The 26,353-nt window shown below is 40.8% G+C and overlaps 1 protein-coding gene across 3 annotated transcripts; it reads left to right on the plus strand.

Annotated features, from left to right (window-relative positions):
- LOC117514778 (FUN14 domain-containing protein 1) lies at positions 1-26,340 on the plus strand. 3 transcript variants are annotated; one of them, XM_034175382.1, is made up of 5 exons: positions 1-65; positions 12,799-12,967; positions 15,030-15,105; positions 19,681-19,815; positions 25,976-26,340. In XM_034175382.1, the coding sequence occupies exons 1-5, from the start codon at positions 41-43 to the stop codon at positions 26,051-26,053; spliced, it is 483 nt and encodes a 160-aa protein (XP_034031273.1). In that variant the 5' UTR covers positions 1-40; the 3' UTR covers positions 26,054-26,340. The 3 variants fall into 3 exon arrangements, with proteins under 3 accessions (XP_034031273.1, XP_034031261.1, XP_034031267.1); XM_034175370.1 differs by lacking the exon at positions 1-65 and adding an exon at positions 9,331-9,493; XM_034175376.1 differs by lacking the exon at positions 1-65 and adding an exon at positions 9,331-9,493 and having other exon boundaries at positions 19,681-19,809; positions 25,976-26,119.
- Positions 26,341-26,353: the final 13 nt, after the last annotated feature.

Raw genomic sequence — 26,353 nt, forward strand, 5'->3', positions numbered from 1 at the left:
TATAGCGTTGTCAACATCCTGGTGTCGCGTAGTTTTCAAAATGGCGATGGCGGATCAGAGAGGAGGTTGGTGATTTAGAAACACGGACGCTGTGGAGGAGTTTAACATGGCTTCTTTCTTTCGCTTTGGAGTTTGTGCGATAACATTGCTTTCGGTTTTGTTGAAAGTCTAAACAGGGGAGTTTCCGTGTGTTAAATGTTGGCTTGGAAGCCATTTGAGGCTAATGCTTCGCATTAGCTTGACTGTTTCTAGAACAGTGTCAAAGTAACCTGGTTTTACACAGGCTGTTAAAATACACAGATAAACTGAATCATTCGAAAGGCAGCCTTTCAGAATGAACATAGTGGTCATGGTGCTTTTTTTTCCGTTTTTGCAATTATAATATGGCCGGCTAATAGAGAGTTTATAAAGGGTTTTCATGTGACGTATCGGTCACGTCATTTTGTGTCCCGCGGCCATTCTGGATTACGACGCGGTGGCCGCTGTGATACGCTACGTGCATTTGGCGAACAATTGCAGAAGCTTCAACGTCGGTGTGAAGAAGCCTCACGGCACCGTGGCGCTGAGAGAAATCCACTGCCCCCAGAATTTTATCTTATTTTATTCGGCAATAAAATTATATAAGAATACAGTCACTTGCCCAGTTCCAGATCATTGCCAGTTCTGGATCACTGCTGTAGTTTTTGCGCCGCCGTTTCTCGTAATCAGCACGAATAAGCTAATACTTGGTACCAATGGAAAGATTGGTTTGTCTACAAACGACCACAAGCTCGACCGGATCCAGCCGTCCTTGTGATCAGCAGAGGAATCAAAACATCCCGGTGTCTGCAGTGTGCACGCTTTTTCTGACTCATTCCTGCAAGTTTTAAAGTAACGATCTCTAAAACCTTGCAGAGGTGAGTTAGCCATTAGGTGTTTTTGTTTCTAGAGTGGGAAAATACTTACTTGGGTAGAAAATGTCAGTGTGTTATGTCTTGCTGTTTAATTGCTGCGCGCATTTAGATCGGTTGCAGATCACTGAAGCAGCAGCCTTGTGTCAGTACTCGTGAGTCATGTGGATGTGTGGGCTTTTACTTTTTAATTCGGGAGAAGTCTCACCTCCACACTTCAATTTTTTGCTCGTAAAAAGTATAACGGCGCCTTTCGAAACTATAAGTAAATTCTCATTTAATAAGTATAATTTATATCATTTTGTGTTCAAAACACATTCTTGAGCACAGTGTATCATTCTGCATTAGAAGGGCTCCAGCCAGATGCCAGGAATGCCCCCATAGTGACACAGTGTGTCGTGATCCAGAACCAGGCAAAGTGATCCATTTCTGGCAAATGTTTGCACCACACATAATGTGGCTTCACACTTTTAAGTAGAAGCGCTACTCCACCCAGACTTTTTCAGCTAAATAACATCCAAATACCCAATACAACAATACACAATTAAAGGACATTCAGTTGCACGATGGCTCCGTATAGAGGGACTTTAAAAAAGGTGATCCGGAACTGGGCAACCGTCTGTACATAAAAATACTGCCGAGGATTACACAAGAACGCTTCCAATACGGATGCTTATTTACATTGTGGTCCTCGAGCACCGAGCTGCTGATCCACAAGCTGCCCTTCTAGCGCCTGGTGAGAGAAATCACTCAGAACTTCAAGACGACCTCCGCTTTCGGTCTCCGCTGTGATGCTCTGCAGGAGGCCGACGAGGCTGACCTGTGGGGCAGCTTCCTAGTTCACAATATTGCAGTGTAACACTGTCGGCCAGTTCCTTACATCACCACTAAATTCACTATCTGGTATAAGATATGGATCCACTGAACCAACTGCTACACATCTGTCACGATAAATAGCTTTATCTCGAGGATTTAAAGCATCGTAATAACCGTACATTCTCTCCATTTTTCTATCACGCCCCAGCCTCCCTGTAATCCAGAATGGAGACAGCACCTGTCCTGCAGCAAATCGGTCACGTGATTGAAAACCCTCTATTGTCATCATACAGCGAAATTCGTTTGGTAACTCTCGGACACTAGCAGCAAGAAGGGTGTGTGTGTGTGTATATGTGTATATATATATATATATATATATAAGATCATTTGACAATGGCCTTGGAAAATCTGTTGGAATAAATGACAATTGAAATATGCATGGAAAAGGTAAAAATGTAATTATTAGTTGCATATGTAGAACTCCGGGCTGTAAAATTGAAGAGTTTCAAAAATGGATTGAGAAATTCTTTTCACAGATGTATAACAAACAAGTATTTGTTTGTCGAGATATAAATATTGATCTTTTAAATCCGCATCAGTATAAAGTGACAGAGGATTTCATTAATACTATGTACAATTTAAATTTATATCCAAAAATCACTAGGCCTTCAAGAATAACGTCACATTCAGCTACTCTCATTGATAATGTATTTACAAATGATATTGATGCCAAAACACTGGCTTATTAAATCAAGGCCAAAAGTTTTGTAATCTGAAAATAAAAAAGATTGAAAAAATAAATTTTGAAACTGAAAATTAAAGTTTTGTAATCTGAAAATAAAAAAGGAATCATTTAAAAAGTATTATCAAAATAAAAATAAGTGTAAGATATATATTTTTCAGTTTAAATAAATTTTTGATTCAGCTCTGTAGTTTTTTTTTTGATCAAATAACTTATTTTCATTCAAATTTCTTTTTTTCACTTTCAGATCTTTTTTTCACCTTCAGATCTTATTTTTTCAGTTTCAAACTTTTGGCCCGTTCTGGCGTGGGAGGGCGTGGCTTCGATTGAGAGGGGCGTGGAATTGTGAGTGACAGGAGAGCAATCTGTCCTCACATGATGTTGCTTTCAGGAAACGTGGGTACTTTGATAGATAATGACTTAACGCTTTCTCTCCACTGTATTGTCTTGATACCTGTAAATAAGGTGATGCTAAAGATGTCCATTACAAGTAATTCTAGAACACTCTTGGTCATTTTTGATGTTTAAAAACTGGAAAATGTGCAAAATTGTAAAGTTTAACACCTATACCTAAAAAACCGATGTGTCCCAAATCCACACAAGACCGTGAACACAGCGCAGCATCGCCGCATGAAAATGAGGCAGGTCGCTCATTTTACAGGCTTTCAGCAGTTATTGTGCATCAAGCAGTGGACTGTTATGAGCTTTTTAAGTGACACACAGAGAGACCTGGCTCAGCAGATCTGAAGGAAGCTTTAATATGGCCACAACCAAACAAACCGCCCGGAAATCCAAAGCCGCCCGGAAGAGCGTTCCGGCTACCGTGGGTGTGAAGAAGCCTCGCCTTTACCAGAAATCCACCGAGCTGCTGATCCACAAACTGCCCTTCCAGCACCTGGTGAGAGAAATCGCTCAGGACTTCAAGATGGAACTCCTCTTTCAGAGCTCCGCTGTGATGCTCTGCAGGAGGCCGGCGAGGCTGACCTGGTCAGCAGCTCGGTGGATTTCTGGTAGCGGCGGATCTCTCTTAGCGCCGGGCCTGTAACGGTGGGGCTTCTTCACACCGCCGGTAGCCGGAGCGCTCTTCCGGGCGGCTTTGGATTTGGATTTACGGGCGGTCAACTTTGTTACATCGTCATTAAATTCACTGTCCCGTACAACATACGGAACCACTGAACCAACTGCTACACATCGATCACAATAAACAGTTTTATCTCGAGGGTTTAAAGCCTCGTAATAAGCTTTCATTCTCTCTATTTTCTTTCACGCGCCAGCCATGTAGTAAATAAACGACGGAGACGGAAGCAGAGTCATTATCTATCAAAGTACCCACGTTTCCTGAAAGCAGCATCATGTGAGGACTGATTGCTCTCCTGTCACTCACAATTCCACGCCCCTCTCAATCGAAGCCACGCCCTCCCACGCCAAAAGTTTGAAACTGAAAAAATAAGATCTGAAAGTGAAAAAAAATCTGAAGGTGAAAAAAAGAAATTTGAATGAAAATAAATTATTTGATCAAAAAATTAGAGCTGAATCAAAAATTTATTTAAACTGAAAAATATATATCTTACACTTATTTTTTATAATACTTTTTAATTGATTATAAAATTCAAGAACAAACACTGAATTTTCAGTTTCAAAATTTATTTTTTCAATCTTTTATTTTCAGATTACAAAACTTTAATTTTCAGTTTCAAAATGTATTTTTTCAATCTTTTTTATTTTCAGATTACAAAACATTTGGCCTTGATTTAGCTCCATATCAGTGACCATTTACCAATTTTTACAATAATTGATCTAAACTTAAATAAAAAAAATGTACTGAGAAAATACAATATTGTAAGCATTTGGAATCTGAAAAAGCTATCACTGCCTTAAAACATGATTTACTTTTACAGAATGGAAATCCCATTTATGCAAAACAGGATGCTAATTTGGCATATTCAGAATTTGAAAACATATTTCTCAATATATACAACAAAAATTGTCCAGTTATACAGTATAGTAACAAGAATAAATATAAAGCTCATCAATGAATAACTAAAGGTCTTCAGAAGGCTTGCAAGAAAAAAATGCTGTACAAAGAATTCATTAAAACTAAATCAAGAGAGGCAGAGATTAAATATAAGGATTTTAAAAATAAATTAACTGTCATGCGGAATTGTAAAAAAAAAATCATACTTTGGAAAAATACTACATGACAATGAAAACTTGATTGCAGTTCTTCATATCTGGACATTGTTTGTGGGCTTCCTCAGGGTTTTGTGTTGGGACCAAAATTATTTATTCTGTACATTAATGATTTATGTTAAGTTTCGGATCTGTTTAAGGCAGTTCTTTTTGCAGATGATACAAACCTGTTTTGTTTAGGAGAAAATCTGCAGCATTTATTGTCCGATTTACATATTGGAATGATAAAGTTAAAGATGGTTTGATAATTAATAAATTATCACTAAATTTAATAAGTTCTTATAGGTGTTATTATTGATGAAAGAATTAATGGGAAAGCTCAAATTCAACATATTCAAAAGAAAGTGTCAAAACGTATTGCAGTACTAAATAAGGTAAGCCATGTTCGTGATTGCAAAGTACTTCATACTCATTATTGTTCATTGGTTGCTCCCTACTTGGCTTACTGTGCTGAAGTTTGGGGCAATAATTCTAAAACTACATTGCAATCATTATTCATTCTTCAAAAAAGAGCATAAGAACGATTCACAATGTAGGTTATCGAGATCACACCCATTCATTGTTTATTAAATCTGAAATTAAAACTTCACGGTATGATTACGTTTAAGACTGTGCAATTAATGTATAAAGTGAAAAATAAGCAACTGCCCCTCAGAAATCAAGAATTTTTCATGGAGAGAGAGGGAAATATTATTTAAGGGGCTTGTATCATTTTAAAATTGCTGGCACTCAGATGACCAGGAAAGGCTTTTGTTTTTCTACTTGTGCCCCTAAAATATGGAATAAACTGGCAAAGGAACTCAAGCGATGTCCAACTGTCAATCAGTTTAAACGCCGATATAAGGAAGTGATGTTCTCTGAATATGTGAAAATTGTCTAAATTCTCTGAAAATTCAATTCATGTTTGAAGGACTATATAGCTGTTGGTTAAAGTATGGATAATTAAGTTATTGATTTTGTAGTATTATTATTATTATTTTATTATGCGAGGCAGGGGTGGTGGCCAAGTGGTTAATGCGCTTGGTTTCAGTGCAGAAGGTTCTGGGTTCAAATCCCACCCCTGCCACATTTCTCCATGTAATGTGGAGTTGCGTCAGGAAGGGCATCCGGCGTAAAACCTGTGTCAATTCAACATGCAGATCCACCTTGGATTTGCTGTGGCGACCCCGAGTGCAAAAACAAGGGAGCAACCGAAGAGACTGACTTACTATTATTATTTTATTATGCAATGTGTGCTGTTATTGTTCTGGATATGATGAGGAATTTGAGTTTATTGATTATTTTAAGATGTCTGTGTTTTGCTGTTCTGTTCACTTTGTTTTGTTTTGTTGTGATAAGTAAAAGTTGCTGAGGTAAAAGGGGTAGGTGTATATAAGCTTTGCTTCTACCTACACCCTTTCAGTTGCATGGGTTGATTGGCTGAGAAATCAGGTTTATTTTATTTATTTTTTTGCAAAGCTCTTTCCTTGAATTGAATAAACTTGAACTTGAACGTGTATAAATAAAGAGTTTTCATGTGACGTATCGGTCACGTGATTTTTGTGCCCCATGGCCATTTTGGATTATGATGTCGTGGCCGCTGCGATACACTACATGCATTTGCCGAACAATTGCAGAAGCTTCAACAATGGTCAACTTTTGTGCTGTGCTCGGTTGTTCAAAGAGAGGTGATAAAAAAGAGGCAGGTTGCTCATTTTACAAGCTGCCAGCAGTTATTATGCATCAAGGAATGGAGTGTTACGAGCTTTCTAAGCGACACAGAGAGACCTGACTCAGCAGAATAGGCAGAACAGATCTGAAGCTTTAATATGGCCAGAACCAAGCAGACTGCCCGTAAATCCACCGGAAGAAAAACTCAGAGGAAGCAGATGCCTACCAAAGCCACCCGGAAGAGCGCTCCGGCTACCGGTAGTGTGAAGAAGCCTCACCGTTACAGGCCCGGCACCATGGCACTGAGAGAGATTCGCAGCTATCAGAAATCCACAGAGTTGCTGAAACTTGTATATTATATTTATTCATTACACACAGACTGACATATTTCAAATGTTTATTTCTTTTAATTTTGATGATTATAACTGACAGCTAATGAAAATCCCAAATTCAGTGTCCCAGAAAATTGGAATATTGTGAAAAGGTTCAATATTGAAGACAGCTGGTGGCACACTTGCCTGGGCTAAAGACAAAAAGGACTGGACTGCTGCTGAGTGGTCCAAAGTTATGGTCTCTGATGAAAATAAATTTTGCATTTCCTTTGGAAATCAAGGTCCCAGAGTCTGGAGGAAGAGCGGAGAGGCACAGAATCCACGTTGCTTGAGGTCCAGTGTAAAGTTTCCACAGTCAGTGATGGTTTGGGGTGCCATGTCATCTGCTGGTGTTGGTCCACTGTGTTTTCTGAGGTCCAAGGTCAACGCAGCCATCTACCAGGAAGTTGTAGAACACTTCATGCTTCCTGCTGCTGACCAACTTTATGGAGATGCAAATTTCATTTTCCAACAGGACTTGGCACCTGCACACAGTGCCAAAGCTATCAGTACCTGGTTTAAGGACCATGGTATCCCTGTTCTTAACTGGCCAGCAAACTCGCCTGACCTTAACACCATAGAAAATCTATGGGGTATTGTGAAGAGGAAGATGCGACACACCAGACCCAACAATGCAGAAGAGCTGAAGGCCACTATCAGAGCAACCTGGGCTCTCATACCACCTGAGCAGTGCCACAGACTGATCGACTCCATGCCACGCCGCATTGCTGCGGTAATTCAGGCAAAAGGAGCCCCAACTACGTATAGAGTGCTGTACATGCTCATATTTTTCCATACTTTTCAGTTGGCCAACATTTCTAAAAATCCTTTTTTGTGTTGGTCTTAAGTAATATTCTAATTTAAAGTGGGTGTTATTCATCCATCTAACTGCTGACTGAGGTACTTAAATGTCCAAAGTTTCAAACCTGTCAGATGTTTGTGTATATATTTATTTCAAGAATGAAAATAACAAGTACCACCTTTCCGGAGAGGACTTTTTTGACTAAGATAATTGTTGTGTAAATTATACAGACTAAGATGAGTGCAAATTACCCATATATACTATCTACTAAAAAACAGTTGATAGTAAGTATGTACTCGGAGTATACAACTGTTAGTGTGTTTCTGCATCCTCAAATAGTGAATAGTAAGCATTTCCAGACAGAACAGTTTTTGACAGATGGAGAGTTATACCCCAATATTAAAGACATTTGAGCGAATTAGGAATACGTCCTTTTCAGAATCAGAATGCCTTTTATTGTCATTATACGTTAGTACGAGATTAGGGCCATCCAGTTGCAGTGCAATAAAATAGAATAAAAATGGTGAAAAAAAAAAAGAAGAAAAAAATAGTGCAAGAATATGTATCAAAAACAAGATATAATGAAAAATTCAACAATGTAAGGAAAAAAAAAATATATATATATATATATATATATATATACAATTGACACTAATGCAAGGTGTGGCTAGGATATAAATATATTGCACAGAAATGTATATTGTCCATGGGTGATTGGGTTATTGCACATGGTTAGGCTTGCACGAGGAGGATCAGTGCATGCTAGAGTTCAATGTGGTTATGGCTTTGGGAAAGAAACTGTTTTTCAGTCTGTTTTGTAGTGCCTCCCTGAAGGCATCAGGTCAAACAGGGCAGAGCCAGGGTGAAAGCAGTCTTTGGAGATCGCTTTGGCTCTGCTGAGGCAGTGGGAGGTGTAAATGTCCAACAGGGAGGGGAGAGGGCGGCCGATGATCTTCTGTGCTGCCTTAACAACCCTCTGCATTCTCTCCCTGTCAGCAGCGGTGGAGCTGCCAAACCATACTGTGATGCAGTATGTCAGCAGGCTCTCAATGGATGAGCGGTAGAAGGCCAGCAGCAGGTCGGTGTTGAGGTTGTACTTCCTGAGGACTCTCAGGAAGTGTAGCCGCTGCTGAGTCTTCTTAAGGATAGAGGAGATGTTGTTGGACCAGGAGATGCAGTCTGAGATGAAAACGCCGAGATACCTGAAGGTGTGGATCCTTTCCACACGCTCGCCGTTGATGAGAAGGGGGGCAGGGTTGGTGCAGTGTTTCCTGAAGTCAATGATGATCTCTCTGGTCTTCCTAGTGTTCAGAGCGAGGTTGTTCTCTGAGCACCAGGCTGCCAGCTGCCGGATCTCCTCTCTATAGGCAGCCTCATCACCTCCGGAGATGAGACCGACCACTGTGGTATCGTCTGATAAGGTTGTTCTTGTGGGCTGGTCTGCAGTTGTAGGTGTAGAGGCAGTAGAGGGGGCTCAGCATGCAGCCCTGTGGAGAGCCGATGCTCAGCGTGCGGGTGGAGGAGAGGTGGGGGCCGAGTCTCACAGTCTGGGGATGGTTGGAAAGAAAGTCTTTAATCCAGGCGCATGTGAGAGGGTGGAAGCTGAGAGTGTCCAGTTTTGTGGTGAGTCTGTCCGGGATTATTGTGTTGAAGGCAGAACTATAATCCACAAAGAGCATTCGGACGTAGCTCTGCAGCTGCTCCAGGTGGTTTAGAGCAGAGTGGAGAGCTACGGCGATGGCATCCTCTGTGGATCTGTTTGCCCTGTATGCAAACTGGTGAGGGTTGAGGTCTGGGGGGAGGTGGTCCTTGATGTGCTGAAGAACCAGTCTCTCAAAGCACTTCATGATTACCGGAGTGAGGGCCACCGGGCAGTAATCATTCATGCTGGTGATGGGAGACTTCTTCGGCACCGGGATTATGGTGGAGGTTTTCAGGCAGGACGGGATGACTGCTTGGTCCAGAGAGAGGTTGAAGATCCTGGTGAAGGTGCGGGCGAGCTGGTTGACACATGCTCTGAGCACCTTGCCAGGTACTCCGTCTTTTGTGGCATCACAGATGGTAATTACCTCTTAAAAACAAAAAAATATCATTCACATAACACTGATACTTGAGTTTGAAATGCACTCCATTTCCAGAGAGGAGATTTTTGACAGACAAGACATTTTATTTTGAATCCTTGTTTCAAGTTGTTTCCTCACTGGGCAATGATCCTCAGGGTTAGATTGTTATATAGTTGGCTTTGAGAGGGAAATTAGTCAATTTAGTGGTTACCTACTAAATAAATAATAGTTCTGACAGCCCATCAAAATTAGACATCATGGGAATGACAGATATTTTGGTATAATTAGAACTCTGCTGGTAAACAAATGGGGATATCAAACTAAATGACATTGCTGCTGATAGACCAATAGTAGTTATCCATGTATGGCAAGCTAAACTTTGTCATTTCCACCTTGTCATTAAACCAAACTTTATCTTTGAGATCCACTTATTTAGCTTGTCTCCCTAAGGAGAAATTTGCCTTGGACAGAGTCTGCTACACAACAACACATCCAGTACATAGCACCCATACATTAAAAACAACAACATAGTAAGTCAAAGGATAAAATATAAATACACAACATTATTAATATCTTTGTGCAAATTCCACAATACATACCCTTAAGCTATCTTCCCTGAACTATCTGCTGATTTATGAGCTTCACTGATAATGGAATAAATGAATATATCGATTTGTATTTACAAAGAGGAACCCTGTACCTCCTTCCTGAGTTAAGTAAAGTATATTCAGAGTGCAGAACATGAGACTTATCTGTTAAAATATTGTCAGCACATCTGAGAACTGCCTGTTCAAACAACTCTTGGGGAGTTACAGGTACCACCATACCCATGATTTTGCCAGCTATCTTAATCAGATTTAATATTTGAGTTTTTGATGTAACCGTTAAATTACAAAACCAGCTAGTAATACCATACCGTAACACAGACTCAATCGTTGCTCTGTAGAAAATCAGCATAATATTCCTACATACACCAAACAGTCAGAGTCGACGAAGAAAGTGCAAACGCTGGTGGATTCGGGCGCAAACACTTGACACTTGCATGTGCCAGCTTAAGTTATTATCGATATAAACCCCCAGATATTTACACGAATCCACCTGTTCAATGTTACGTCCATGTATGGTGACCACACTACAGTCTTCAACAGCCCGAGGGTCCACCAACATCTCCACTGTTTTATTAACATTAATCTGCAATTGATGGACATCACACCAGTTCACAAACCTGTCCAGTCCAGATTTGTGACAACGTGAATTATTACTAGTGTTCAGCAGACTGAGTATTACAGTGTCATCTGAAAATTTAACAACATACTGGTTTGGCTGATAGCTGATGCAGTCATTGGTATACAGTGTAAATAAAAAAGGTGAACTAACACAGCCCTGAGGGGCACCAGTGCTACTTAATGCAATATCAGAGCAGACAGAATTGACCTTCACCTGCTGTGACCTGTTTGTCAAAAAAGAATGATACCACTTAATTAAAAAAGGGTTCACATTCAACTGAATCATTTTTTGAAGAAGGCTATGTGACCGGATACAGTTAAAAGCAGAACTAAAATCAATAAAAACTAATTTGGCATATGCAGAAGAACTCTCAAGATGCTTTAAAACCAAGTTCATTATAGTTAAAATGGCATCACTCGTACTCCGCTTCCTTTTGTACGCAAACTGATACTGATCCAAGTGTGGCTCCACCTCTACAGTAAGCTGAATTAACAGTTTCTCCAATGCTTTCATTACATTAGAGGTTAGGGCCACTGGCCGAAAATCATTATTCACTTGGGGGCATGATTTCTTGGAAACTGGAATAATAACTGATCTCTTCCAAAGCTCAGGTACTGAATAAGTATCAATAGAGAGCTGGAAGAGTTGATGCCAAGCTGGAGTGAGCTCCTCTGCAAATGTTTTTAAAAGAAAAGCAGACATATTGTCTGGCCCTGTAGCTTTATTAGTATACATTGATTTAAAAACTTGAGTAACTGATTGTGAGTCAATTAAAATTCTGTCCTCATGCAAATTACACCTAATCTCTTTTAAAATTTCCCTGCACTTTTCCTGATTATCATACTCAAAACGCAAATAAAAATCATTTAGCTCATTGGCTTTTGCAAATTCATTATTGTCAATTACAGGTTTCCTTTTTGTGTCCATGTTTGTCATGCCCCGAATAGAATCCCACAGTCTCTTATTGTTCGCTCTGGAAAGGTCCCGTTCTGTGTGCTCCTTATGCTGCCGTCGAGCATCTCTCATCTTCTGGTTCAGGTCTTTTTGTGCGACCCTAAACCCTGCAAAGTCCCTTGATTTAAAAGCTGCTTTCTTCCTATTAATACATTCCCGTATTTCCCGTGTGACATACGATTTATTATTTGGGTATTTCTTAATAATCTTTTGGGGAATGATTGCGTCCACACAGAAAGAGATGTAACCAGTAATTGCCTCTGTGGCATTATTGATATCCGCGTTTTGGAAAAAAAATGTCCCAATCTGTACACAAGAAACATCCTTTCAGCTCCTCTATCTTGTCAGCAGACCACAGTTTAACAGAGTGGACCTCAGGTTTACTAGATTTAAATGCTGATCGATAGGTGGGGAGAAGCTGGACTACATTATGGTCCGAATTGCCAAGAGGGGGTCTGACTCTGGCTGTGTAGGCATCTCTTATGTTCCCATAGCACCTATCCAGAGTCTTAATCCTCCTGATGCTACACTGAACATATTGGTAGAAGCCAGGCAGGGATTTATTTAAACTGCAGTGATTTAAATCACTGGTTCTCAAGTGGATCTCAAAGATAAAGTTTGGTTTAATGACAACCCCAATTCCATTGAAGTTGGGATGTTGTGTGAAATGTAAATAAAAACAGAATACAATGATTTGCTAATCCTCTTCAACCTATATTCAATTGAATACAGCACAAAGACAAGATATTTAATGTTCAAACTGATAAACGTTTTTGTTTTTGTGCAAATATTTGCTCAAGTGCAAGCCCTCTGCAATTGTAGTTGCAGCCCAGCAATCAGCTTAGAGGACCGTTCTACATGCAGCGATCTTACCAAAGTCTTCTGATTTGTGGCAGTGGATTTAATAACTTTTAATGTAATTAAATGTTGGCGCCATCTTATTGGACACAAGTGTTCTCAATGTTTTGCGTGCACTGTGACCAAGTTAACGCGTTATCAGATTCAGGAGTCAAATTATTACGTTTGTCCATCTTTGCAGTCTTTGTAGAGTATTGATACTTAAATATGCATTCATACACCTTTGACTTCGTAGGAGGCCAGGATGAGCCAGAGAGTGAAGACGAGATGTACGAGGTAGTGGACCTGACTGAATATGCCCGGAGGCACCAGTGGTGGAGTCGGGTGTTTGGGAACAACTCTGGTCCGATTGCAGAGAAGTATTCTGTGGCCACACAGCTTGTGATGGGAGGAGTGAGTGGATGGTAAGACATGAGGATCAGGGTTCTCACAGGCCTAAAACACTGCAGTCTAATCCCTGTTATTCTGATTTATTTATTTTTGCGTTGGCCAAGGACATAAGAAAATCACTGGTATTTATTTATTTGTCTGTCTGTTAGCAAGATCAAAACTACTGCACGGATTTTGACAAAATTTTCAACATAGATACATATTAGGTCATGGAAATCTGGATCCAGATCCGACACCTAGTTTCACTTTATATAGGCTTTGAAGAATTACGTCATAACTACTTCATGGATTCTCACCAAATTTTCACCACAGATAGATATTAGGCCATGGAAAACTCCAAATTTTGTAGGTGATCCGGATTCTGGATCAAGGTTTCCCTTTATATAGGTTTTGAAGTACAACCCCAATTCAAATGAAGTTGGGATGTGTGGAATGTAAATAAAAACAGAATACAGTGATTTGCAAATCCTCTTCAACTTATATTCAATTGAATACACCACAAAGACAAGATATTTAATGTTGATAAACTTTATTGTTTTTGTGCAAATATTTGCTCATTTTGAAATGGATGCCTGCAACACATTTCATAAAAGCTGGGGCAGTGGTATGTTTACCACTGTGTTATATCACCTTCTAACAACACTCAATACTCATTTGGGAACTGAGGACACTAAAGGAGCATCCCCAAAAGGTTCAGCCATTCACAAGCAAAGATGGGGCGAGGATCACCACTTTATGAACAGCTGCGTGAAAAAATAGTCCAACAGTTGAAGAACAATGTTTCTCAACATTCCATTGCAAGGAAATTAGGTATTCCATCATCTACAGTCCATAATATAATCAGAACATCCAGAGAATCTGGAGAACTTTCTACACGTAAGTGGCAAGGCCGAAAACCAACATTGAATGCCCATGACCTTCGATCCCTCAGGCGGCACTGCATTAAAATAGGACATCATTGTGTCAAGGATCTTACCGCGTGGGCTCAAGAACACAGCGTCCCAACTTCATTGGAATTGGGGTTGTATTACTTCAAAACAACTAAACAGATTCTCACCAAATTTGCACCACAGATAGATATTAGGGCATGAAAAACTACACAGAATTTTGGAGGTGATCTGGATGCAGATTCTAGATCAAGATTTCACTACATATAGGCTTTGAAGGATTACTTCAAAACTACTTCACGGATTCTCACCAAATTTGCACCGCAGATAGACATTAGGGCATGAAAGACTCTGCTGCATTTTGGAGGTCATCTGGATTGGCGGATGTTAGAAATCTCTGATTGCTCTTGTTTTAAGTGTTGTGATGGGTTTTTAACCCTTTTCTTTTTGGTTCATCCAAAGAAAATTATATAATTTAAAAGCAATCCAAAAAACAGGAAATTAACTTGGAGTGCATGTGTTTGGCAGGAGTAATAATGATAATTTATTACTTTATCCACTAAGAAGGTGGAGTCAGGTTTCTGACACTTTTGCTTCTAACCTCCGACACCTGACGTGACAACACTAATGTAACTTAACTACAAACACAAAATCAAAACAGTGGAAATATCGGAACAGTCTGGATTCAGACAGCACATCGTACCACATTACAGATGTCCCAGTCACATTCATACCCGCTCCAACTGACGTGTGTGTGTGGGGGGGGGGGGATTCCAAGAGCAGGGCCAGGTATGAAGTACCAGGTTTGGCCAAAAGGTTTGGAGAAAAAAGGCGGGTAGAGTCGAACAGTAGAAAAGTGCCATAAGAATGTTTGGGAGATGTTCATGGATTATAGCAGAGGTTAGGTATGTGCTCTCTGAGTGCCTTTCTCATTTTTTCCCACCCTTCGTTCACCAGGTAGAAGCAAAAACCCAGTCTGCTTTTTGTAACGCTAATATTTGCTTAAATTACAGCCTCTCTTTATCTTTGCTGCCAGCAGAAAGTCCAAAACACAAAGTGGTGCATGTTGCTTACAGAATAATAATAAAAATAAAATGTTTTTTACTGCCCTTATCCACTGGTTATTGCACATGTGTGCGTGTTTTATTTCTTTGATTATTTAAGGAAGCCTTTCTCGCCACATGTGCAGGTGTGCTGGTTACCTCTTCCAGAGAGTCGGGAAGATCGCTGCCACTGCTGTTGGTGGAGGATTCCTCCTGTTACAGGCAAGAACAGCCAAACAGTGTTTACTGTATAAACTGGTTACTCCACACACGCTGTTGTTAGTCAGAATCACATTTTGCCATCGTTATTGACTGACTGAAGAGCCTCAGCATGGTGTTCAGCTGGTCTCCTCTCTGCAGCAGAAAGACCAGCATTGTGTGCGATTTGGCTCTTCAGGGACACTTCAGATGGCCATCTGGATGCTAACTCCTTTGCAGTGCTCTGTTATGTTGCACTCTTCAAACTTTCTTGTTGCCATTTTGCATGTAGCTTACGTTAACAGTGACTGGTCGACTCCATCAATGGGCTGGAAAGAGTCCTAATTGATTAGATTTGGAGCACTGGATTGGGACGCATCAGGATATGAATGAAAATAGTAGATTTGAATAGATTAATGAAGATGTTTTTGAAGTGTTAGCTTTGTATATATTAGGGTGCTATCATTCACTACAAGCAGACGGGACTTTGGTGGGCACTAGACCTAGGCTTTAGAAATGGAAAAAAAAAGGGCATCATCATTAGCCTCACCCCAAAACAGAAAGAAGCCATTAAAATGGCCTTGTCTGTCTGTCCAAACTCAAAGAGCAATTTCAATCAGACTTGGTGGTTAAATTCAGTGGACCGTCCTCTAGCAATGCACATCATGTCAAGGTCATAGGTGTATGACCAAGTGCAACTCAGCTCATTATCTACTGTCTGTAGCGATAGCTTCAAAATGCAAACAATAGTTTCAATCAGTCTTGATGGATAAACTCGGTTTACCATGCTCTAGAAAGAAAGGTCATGCCAAGGTCAAATCTGAGGTCATTTAAAGTCAGATGTCAAATTTCTGCAGAATCACAGATTTCTGCTGTTTACTGTAACAGATCACGGTTGATCTGTATGTACTGCGCCCCCACAGTTCAACACGTGAACTGCGGATTAATTGCGAAGTTTACATGAATGTGATTTTGTGTTATGAGTTGATTTTAAGGTGATAACTGTGTTCATTTTGATGCAGCTGCAATAAAAAAAATCACCATCTGGAAGAAATGCCACAGCTCTGCATTCACGCAGTCAGTTTAAAACAAAACAAAAGAAAAAAGCCTCACACAGACAACGGGTTCAAGCACTTCTGAATCAAATCAGAACTTCTGTTAACATTCAGAACAAAGTATCCGTCATCTGTTCACTGTGCAGCTGTGAGCCCAGTGACCCACCGTTGTGCTCAAAGTGCATGCGTAGCCAGCTTGGCCAAAAATCCACAGCTCTGGAATACAGTGCGTTCATCCCGAATGTTTCCAAACATCTGTTTTATCAGGACCGCTGACATGAATGAAGTCTGGTCAGTGTGTAGGATGACTGTATTTATCCAGAAAGGGTTATCAATACAAATTATTCTTGTCACTTTCTCACCTTGTTAAAACTAATAATAATACTAATAAAAAAGGTATGAGCTCAGATGAGTTTTGCTCCTTCTCTTTTTTTGTACTCTACATGATTTTGGCAAAGGCCATTTTTTTTAATTAACTGATGCTATTCATGTTGTAATTTAATCCAACAATTATGTATTTTAAAATATTCTGTCAAACATTGGACAGTTTCTTTTCATTCAAGACCAAAATTTCCTTATCTTCATGACTCTAAGTTATTGTTAACGGGTTTCTTTGTTATTGGTACAATATCTCAGAATAACTAACTTTTGCTGATATTATTTCATAGCCTGTAATTCTAAGATGGATGTCAGCTATAGGACTTTATTTTTCCAGTCAAATACTTAACTTTACTGTGGAAACATGACTTACTATAATCCTTTTAATTGCTAAGTCAAGCTTCTATATATACGAAACGTGTGTGTGTAGGTAGGTGGGTGTCTGTACATGTGTCCCTCTGCTGTCCAAACAGCACCTTGGAATTGAGTCAACCTTGGCACACACATACTTTGACATAGGGGGAAATGGTGTAGGCTACTGCATACTTTAGTGGTAGTCGTAGTAGTACTAAATGGGAGAGACATTTTTGTGCTGCATCATCATCAGCAAGTGTACTAAAAGTTTGGTGTTATTCTTTTCTATTCTCTTCTTTTTTCCTTTAAACTTTTCACCTCTTCATTTTTGCAAGTAGTAGTAGTAGTAGTAGTAGTAGTAGTAGTAGTAGCAGCAGCAGCAGGTATGTCTTCTTGAGGTAGGACTAGCTTTAGTTGCTCCCTAACAGTTCTCTGGAATCCAGGATGGGTGGGAGGTGATAGCTTTGTTGGTGAAGATGAAGTTTTCAATTCAGTCTCTGAATCAAACCCACCCTGGGGCGGGCAATCGGGTAGTTTTGTAATAATTTGTCAAATCCTGTTTTTTTTTTTTTTTCTGTTATTGCAAATTAGAATATTGAAGAATCGTAAGTACAACTCGGATACCTTTATTGCTGTGCAGATAATAGTCTTTCCATTTGGGACAGATGTATATTCTTTAGTGGATTATTACGCTGAGGCTAACAAATGTTCCAGTCCAATGACATCAATGGCATAAAGGGATGACGAAGTATATATAAAAAAAAAAAAAATAGGTGACCACTCAAATCGCTCGGTGCATTGCACATTACATGAGGTACTCAAATGCAAAAAATCAGGTAACGTAATATGGTCATTATTTTATGTAGGCTAATCCTACTATAGTCCCGCAAAGCTTGATCATCGGTTTAAAAACTTCATAGCTTGTAAATTTATCACTTTTACCAGTGAGTGCGCATATCACATTAATTTTTCTTTAATCACATAAGCTTATTAAAGAATATCAAAAGGCTAGTGTCTGTTTTCATTTGCATGAGTGCAAACAATATATTTGTCAGAATCCCAGCAGTCATCACTGGCTGATCTCTGGGTTCATGTGCACACTGGGTCAGACAAAAGCTCTGATGCTAATGTTGATGCTGAACAACAGGCAGTTTGACACAAGTTTTTAACATTGTGCTGCTGTCAGATGACTGCCAAGAAGATCAAAAAATAATCCCATTTGCACTGTCAAATCACTTCCAAAAGAACAGTTACTCCACTGAAGATGGTGTAAGGGGGAAGCTGTAATCAAAGCACTGTGGAGGCGCCAAACTGATTGACGTTCAAATAAATGGACATTTATTTCACTTTGATGTTTGCATTATTGAAAAATGCTTCTGGTCTGGCCAGAGTTTTTATTTGGTAAATTCCTACAAAAGCAGTCTCTCTCTTAGACTCCATTTACTGTGTGCCTTGCTTGACAATCTCCCTTGGTCCCTTTTGCATTTACAGTCCTACAAAATCCTTTCCACAGGGTGCGTGCGAAGGTTTGACTGTATTATTTAACTTTATTTATTTATTTATTTTTGCGTAACTGCTGTGAAAGATCAGAAAGTAAGTTTATTGCTCTGATTTAGTACATTGCTGTATGGAAACTGTCTGGGTCACTTACAGCCACACCTGCTCCTAATCCACCATCCATCCATTGACAACTAGCCCTGCAGGAGGTGGCAGACATGTCTATGGCATATTGAGTCTGCAAAGCACCAGATTTTAATGAGTTTGAACTCATCATAGTTATACGAGGTCTGTTAGAAAAGTATCCGTCCTTTTTATTTTTTTTTTTCAAAAACCTGACGGATTTGAATCACGTGTGCACGAAGCTGATGGCGGAGCAAAAGCGCCTTTGTGTTCAAGTCTCACAGGACATGTTGTGACATGCCCACCTCTTCCACAATTTCTCGGATAGTCACACGACTGAAAAGCCACCGAAAGCCGTCTGAATCTTCCGAACGGTGGAAGAGGTGGGCATTATTTTTCAGAGTCCAGCATGTCTTGTGAGCAGCTTCGTGCCGAAGCCATCGGCATGAATTTCGCTGCAACTCTTTTCATGGCCAAATCTTCTGTCACAGTGGAATGTGCCGAAAAAGTGCTGATGTCCACCTCTTCCGCAATTTCTCGGATAGTCACACGACGGTCCCGCATCACCACAGCGTTCACTTTGGAAATGATCTGGTCATTTCAGCATGTTGATGGCCGACCGGCGCACGACTCGCACTCCACCATTGTGCGGACGTCTTTAAACCGGTTGTACCGCTCCTTAATCTGTGTGATGCCCATAGGATCGTCACCGAAAGCCGTCTGAATAATCCAAATGGTTTCTACCTGGCTGTCGCCCATTTTCTGGCAAAACTTGATGCAGTAGCGCTGCTCCAGTTGTTCCACCATTTTTCTTGCAAAGAAAATCCGACGAGAGACTACACCCATCCTCACACAAAGGCTGATTACAAGCAAATGACGCAATCGACAGGCGTGAAAAAATTCACGCATGCGCACTAAGGTTGGCTCATGCAATCACACGTGATTCAAATCCATCAGGTTTTTGAAAAAAATAAAAAGGTCGGATACTTTTCTAACAGACCTCGTATTTATTTTGGTGAGTTACAAGGTGGCAGCGTTTATTGCTTTTGACTTCTGTGAAACTGGAGGGGATGGGCTCTTTAGGCCCACAGGCCAAGGCTGTACCTTAAGCATGTACTGAGCTTTCAAAGCCTAGGAATATGACTCTTTCAGAATGGGTTGTGAAAGATGAATTGCCATTGTTTTTCCACAGATTGCCAATCACACTGGTTACGTGCAGGTGGACTGGAAGAAGGTGGAGAAGGACGTGAACAAAGCCAAGAAACACTTAAAGAAGAGGGCAAACAAAGCAGCGCCTGAACTAAACACATTCATTGAGGAGGTAAAGGTATCTGGACCAAAGCTTCTCATTCATATGAGTGAAATGTGGTGAAAGAGCAAATCAGCATTTCTTAAATGGATTCTATCTGTTCAGTTTAAAAATGTACAATTTTTTGTCGTTTGCAAACCAGCAGTGCCCTCTAGTGTATGGTTAGAAATCCTACACCTGTTATTTTATTTATTTATTTTTTTTTTACATGGTGCATAGTGGTGGTGGTGGGTGTATGTGTGTGCAGGGGCGTGCTGGGGACATTTTTCAGCCCGGGAGTTTCATATCCAACCGGCCCACAAACTGCTAGCGCACAGAGGTAATAAGAGTTCTGCTGTGGTGCTGAGTGACTGTGAAAATTGGGTGGCTTATAATAGAAAGTAAAAGTTAGTTAAGCTGGGCATAGACTGTACGATATTTTCAATCGTTGTACTTGGCTCCAGCTCAAACTGTGCGACAAAACCGCAGGGTTTAAAAGTTCATAGCACACGATTCATGGTCTCACACTGTACGGCCCGATGCTCTGATGCGATCTGACTGTTCACATTGTACGTTCAAAAGCACATGTTGGGAAGCAAAACGTAACAGAAGCTTTTTTTTCTTTTAAAAAAAAATTTATTTCATGCCTATCAGCGCGCACAGTGAGTGAAATCAGTTGGGGGGAGACTGAGAGCATATGCGCGCGCACACAGCAGACAGCAACATGATTCATGAGAGGACGATAAAAAAAGAAAACAATAACAGGTGTTGCTACTTACACTGGTGTATAAATAAACTATATTTCATACGGAGTCTTACAGCTGTGCTCATCTGTCGTAAATCCTGTTGTTGTCTGCTGTGTGTGCGTGCGCATATACGTTCATTCTCCCCCCACCTGATTCCACTCACTGTGCGCGATGATAGGCATGAACTTAAATATGATATTAAGTTATTGCGAGGGAACGCAATAAAAAAAACACAAGACTTTACATGAGAGCACTGTTTGCTCTCTCTAGTGTTTGCTCATGCATAGTGCTTGAGGTAATCAGCGCGTAGATGCTTGTAGCGCTGCTTCAACAGCACGGAACCCTCACGAGTCACGATGGTCGACCAAAATATCAAACAGGTTTGATTTTTATCCGACCATATGATTCCCCATCGGGAGGTGGTCGTGAGATGCTCGTTACTCCATGTAGACTGCACGATGCAGGACGCACGATTAAGCTGAAACTCTGCACGATCCAAAAAATTCTCGCACGAGTGAAAAATCGGCTGAAAAAGGGCCAAAAATCGCACAGTGTAAGCCCAGCCTTAGTTAAAACAAGAACGGTATTGTTAACTCACCAGTACACCACCTAAGGCTGGTGTACAATGTGAGACCATGAATCGTGCGCTCTGAACTTTTAAACCCTGCGGTTTTGGCACACAGTTTGAGCTGGAGCCAAGTACGATTGAAAGTATCGTACAGTGTATGCCCGGCTTAAGTCAGTGAAGTCTGTAAGTACCTGGAAGAGGTGGTACTGTACTACAAATGTTGATACGGATGACATCCGGCATAACAGGCTGCATGCCTTATTTACCATTTTCCTCTTCGCTCTGTCTTGAAAAATATCTGTGAGCTTTGCACACTTGGCAGCATCTTCCTCCAAAGCTTTTCTTAATCTAGCTTTGTCAGCTCCACCTGGCTTTTTTCTGTCCATCTTTTCACTCACGGGTAGCGCAAGTCCCATCTGGGCGCACAGGGATTGGTTGGACTGAACTAACTGTAATGAAAGCATAGGGGTGTTAAACGTGTAATGGTATGTCCCTACCTTAGGCTTTGGAAAAGATAACCGCGTTGCAAAAGAAGCAGTTTTAAGTTATTATCTTGTGAATTTTCGTGATTGTAAACACTTAATGTCTTCTCTTTAAGATACAGCAGCTCAAGTGTCTTGCTGTGTAGCCTAACAGTTAGTGGTGGTCATATATGTATGCATACATTAACACCCCCTCACAATGCCCCAGGTTGGAACAGCCCACCAGGAAAACTCCCGATTCTCCCGATTACCCAGCACGAGGTAGTGTGTGTGTGTGTGTATATATATATATATATATATATATATATATATATATATATATATATATAAAATTAGGGCTGGGCAAGTTAACTCGTTATTATCGTGTTAATTAATTAACGCTAACAATTTTTTTTATTGCATGTTAAACAAATGAATTGGCGGATAAACCAACCAACATGGAGACGGGGACAGGACTTTTATATGGTCTTTTTCATTTTAAAGTGCTTCCAGACGGTGTAGTCGACAGAACCAAAGCTATTTGCAGCCACTGCAAAGCTGCATTTTCTTGTCAGCGGAGTACTTTGAGTCTTAAATATCACCTAAATGCAGCACACACAGCTGATGCCAGCAAATCATTCAACAAAACAAACTGCGGCGCGAGGCTTCGGATGACTACGTTAGATGCAGCGTGTGTAAGAACTATAGTTGAAGGCAAGAGAAGCTCGCAAATGCAACAGCAAAATGGAGTGCTACAGACTGCAGGCCGATTAGTGTTGTGGAAGACGTTGGTCTGAGAGACATTCTGAGAATCACAACAAATGACGGCATGTATGAGATTCCCTCAGGACGCACCATAAAGGAGAGGACTGCAAAAGCCACAACTTTACAACATGCACCCGCTGTTGCTCTCATTGGGGACTACTGGACATCACTGGGTAACCATAATTTATTTTTATTTAACTGCAAATGCATAAACAAAATGCTGTTATTAAGTGTTTGCAGAACAAACGTTATGGCACTTTCATTCATATGGCAGATAATTTCAAATGAAATTGTGCTATACACTACTTTTGAATTCATTTTTGGATTTTGCATATAACGATGCGATTAATCGCAATTAATCATGGAAATCATGCGATTAAAATTTGTAATCGTTGCCCAGCTCGTGTGTGTGTGTATATATATATATATATGTATATATATATATATATGTATATACATACATACTCAACAAAAATATAAATGCAACACTTTTGGTTTTGCTCCCATTTTGTATGAGATGAACTCAAAGATCTAAAACTTTTTCCACATACACAATATCACCATTTCCCTCAAATATTGTTCACAAACCAGTCGAAATCTGTGATAGTGAGCACTTCTCCTTTGCTGAGATAATCCATCCCACCTCACAGGTGTGCCATACCAAGATGCTGATTAGACACCATGATTAGTGCACAGGTGTGCCTTAGACTGTCCACAATAAAAGGCCACTCTGAAAGGTGCAGTTTTGTTTTATTGGGGGGGGGGATACCAGTCAGTATCTGGTGTGACCACCATTTGCCTCATGCAGTGCAACACATCTCCTTCGCATCATCCGTGAAGAGAACACCTCTCCAATGTGCCAAACGCCAGCGAATGTGAGCATTTGCCCACTCAAGTCGGTTACGACGACGAACTGGAGTCAGGTCGAGACCCCGATGAGGACGACGAGCATGCGGATGAGCTTCCCTGAGACGGTTTCTGACAGTTTGTACAGACATTCTTTGGTTATGCAAACCGATTGTTTCAGCAGCTGTCCGAGTGGCTGGTCTCAGACGATCTTGGAGGTGAACATGCTGGATGTGGAGGTCCTGGGCTGGTGTGGTTACACGTGGTCTGCGGTTGTGAGGCTGGTTGGATGTACTGCCAAATTCTCTGAAACGACTTTGGAGACGGCTTATGGTAGAGACATGAACATTCAATACACGAGCAACAGCTCTGGTTGACATTCCTGCTGTCAGCATGCCAACTGCACGCTCCCTCAAATCTTGCGACATCTGTGGCATTGTGCTGTGTGATAAAATTGCACCTTTCAGAGTGGCCTTTTATTGTGGGCAGTCTAAGGCACACCTGTGCACTAATCATGGTGTCTAATCAGCATCTTGATATGGCACACCTGTGAGGTGGGATGGATTATCTCAGCAAAGGAGAAGTGCTCACTATCACAGATTTAGACTGGTTTGTGAACAATATTTGAGAGAAATGGTGATATTGTGTATGTGGAAAAAGTTTTAGATCTTTGAGTTCATCTCATACAAAATTGGAGCAAAACCAAAAGTGTTGCGTTTATATTTTTGTTGAGTGTATGTATGTATATAATGTATGTGTATGTATATGTATAGAATGTATATGTATATATGTATGTGTATGTATATGTATGTATGTATATAATGTATGTGTATATGTGTATATATGTATGTGTATATGTGTATATATGTATGTGTATGTATGTGTGTGTATATATATGTGTGTATGTGTGTGTATATATATATGTGTGTATATATATATATATATATATATATACGAGGTCTGTTAGAAAAGTATCTGACCTTTTTATTTTTTGCAAAAACCATATGGATTTGAATCACGTGTGATTGCATCAGCCAAGCTTGAACCTTCGTGCGCATGCGTGATTTTTGTCACGCCTGTCAGTTGCATCATTCTCCTGTGAGCAGGCTTTGTGTGAGCAGTGGTCCACCCCTCTCGTCTGATTTTTATTGCGAATAAATGTCTGAATGATTTGGAGCTTTGCTGCATCAAATTTTTTCAGAAACTGTGAGAGACCTCCAGCTGGACACCATTCGGAAAATTCATATGGCTTTCAGCGACGATTTTATGGGGATTACACAGGTTAAGGAGTGCTCCAGCCGGTTTAAAGACCGCCCACAGTGTCTGAGAGCGCGGCGCACTCCGAGCGCCGATCGACAGGCTGAAACCCCGCAGAAACAACCAGATCATTTCCATCGTGAAGGCTTTGTTGAGCCGGGACGTCGTCTGACTTCCACGAAAAAAGGCAGAAGGCCTGGACATCAGCACTTTTTCGGCACATTCCACTGTTAAAGGAGTTTTTGGGGAGTTTTTTCTCTCCACAAGTTCTCTTGTACTCACTCGACTGGTAAGCACTGAAAGCCGAGATAGGCATGTCCAAACTTGTCCTCTAACACTCCGAAACAGAGGTGTTCCTTTGTCTCGCTTCATCAGTGAATCGGTCGTGACGCGCGAAGCCTCCGCGCGGCTTTCCATGACAAAATCTCTTGTTAAAAGTGAAATCTGCCGTTAAATGGCTGATGTCCAGCTCTTGTGATAACCAGAGAAAGAGCACACGACGGTCTCGTATCCACAGAGCCATCAGCTTAGAAATGATCCAGTGGTTTGTGCCGCGACGTCGTAGCTCGGAGCGTGGCGCACCGACCATCCTTAAAGGGGTCTTTAAAGCTGTAGTTAAAGTCCTTATTCTCTGTGAAGCCCGTAAAAGCTTTCATCGAAAGCCAGATCAATTTTTCGAATGGTTTCCAGGTGCCAGTCTCTAACAGCTTCTGAAAAAATTCTGATGGAAAAAAAGTCCTTTCCGAGGGGGCGGGACCACTCCTTCCACAAGGCGTGCTCACAGGCGAATGACGTCACCGACAGGCGTGGAAAAACTCACGCATGCGCACGAGGGTTCAAGCATGTCTGACATAAAACATGAATGAAATCCATATAGTTTTTTAAAAAAATAAAAAGGACCGTTACTTTATGGACACACCACGTATGTGTGTGTGTGTATATATATATATTTATATATATGTATATATATAAATGTATTCTTATTTGGCAGCACTGTTGCTTCACAGCAAGGTTGTAGGTTCGATTCTCACCTGTGGCTTTTCTGTGTGGAGTTTGCATGTTCAGCCTGTGTTTGCGTGGGTTCTCTCCGGGTGCTCCGGCTTCCTCCCACATCCAAAGACACGTCTGTTAGGTGGATTGTCCGTAGGTGTGCGTACGGGTGTGAATGTGTTTGTTTGTCTGTATGTAGCCCTGTGACAGACTGGCGTCCTGTCCCGGGTGTACCCCACCTCACACCCTATGAGTGCTGGGATAGGCTCCAGCCCCCCTCTGACCCTTATTTGGAGTAAGCAGGTAATAGCAAATGGCTGGATGGATGGAATTCATTATTATTATTTTTGAAATAATTTTAAACTTGATCAAGAAATTGAAAGTTGGACTTTTTAATGACTTATCTTGGTCAACCTGCAGTACCTGTCCTCGTCTCCAGGGGGCTGCAGCCCACACTTTGGGAATCATTGTTTTTGTTTCTTCTCTCCATTACTGCAAGATAATTCTGCTTGTTTGTTTGTTTGTTTTTAAATTGATGAGAGCTGTTTTTCCCCTCTCCTGCACAGGCTACAGACTTCATAAAGAGAAACATCGTCTTGTCCAGTGGCTTTGTTGGTGGCTTTTTCCTGGGTTTGGCATCATAAACCTGCTGCAGTCATCACTCTGGGTCACGTTTGGGGTCTCTGCTGTGTACCTCTTAGTCTGTCAACGTTCTTCTTTGAATGAACTGATCAGAGAGTTTTTATGTTGGACGTGGTATCATGACAGATTCTCCTCTCTTCCCACTGTTACACCAAACCCACCTATTTATTTCCCCATCAGTGGGGCACTCTGTGCACATTCTGAAGTTTGTGCATCAACATATCATTTGTAATGTGAAGACCCGTCTCTGTGGGTCCCATCAATAAATTACTCCAAACTGCTGAATATGTGGAGTTTACTTA

Source organism: Thalassophryne amazonica, chromosome 1, assembly GCF_902500255.1.
Source record: "Thalassophryne amazonica chromosome 1, fThaAma1.1, whole genome shotgun sequence".
NCBI classification, from domain to species: domain Eukaryota; kingdom Metazoa; phylum Chordata; class Actinopteri; order Batrachoidiformes; family Batrachoididae; genus Thalassophryne; species Thalassophryne amazonica.

What these genes read in the sequence shown, in the direction of transcription:
- LOC117514778 (XM_034175370.1), top strand. Translation starts at nt 9,346, where the DNA reads ATGCTGGTGATGGGAGACTTCTTCGGCACCGGGATTATGGTGGAGGTT. An exon ending in ATGGGAGGAGTGAGTGGATG is followed by an intron (nt 12,968 to 15,029) that starts GTAAGACATGAG and finishes CCACATGTGCAG; the next exon opens with GTGTGCTGGTTACCTCTTCC. An exon ending in CATTCATTGAGGAGGTAAAG is followed by an intron (nt 19,816 to 25,975) that starts GTATCTGGACCA and finishes TCTCCTGCACAG; the next exon opens with GCTACAGACTTCATAAAGAG.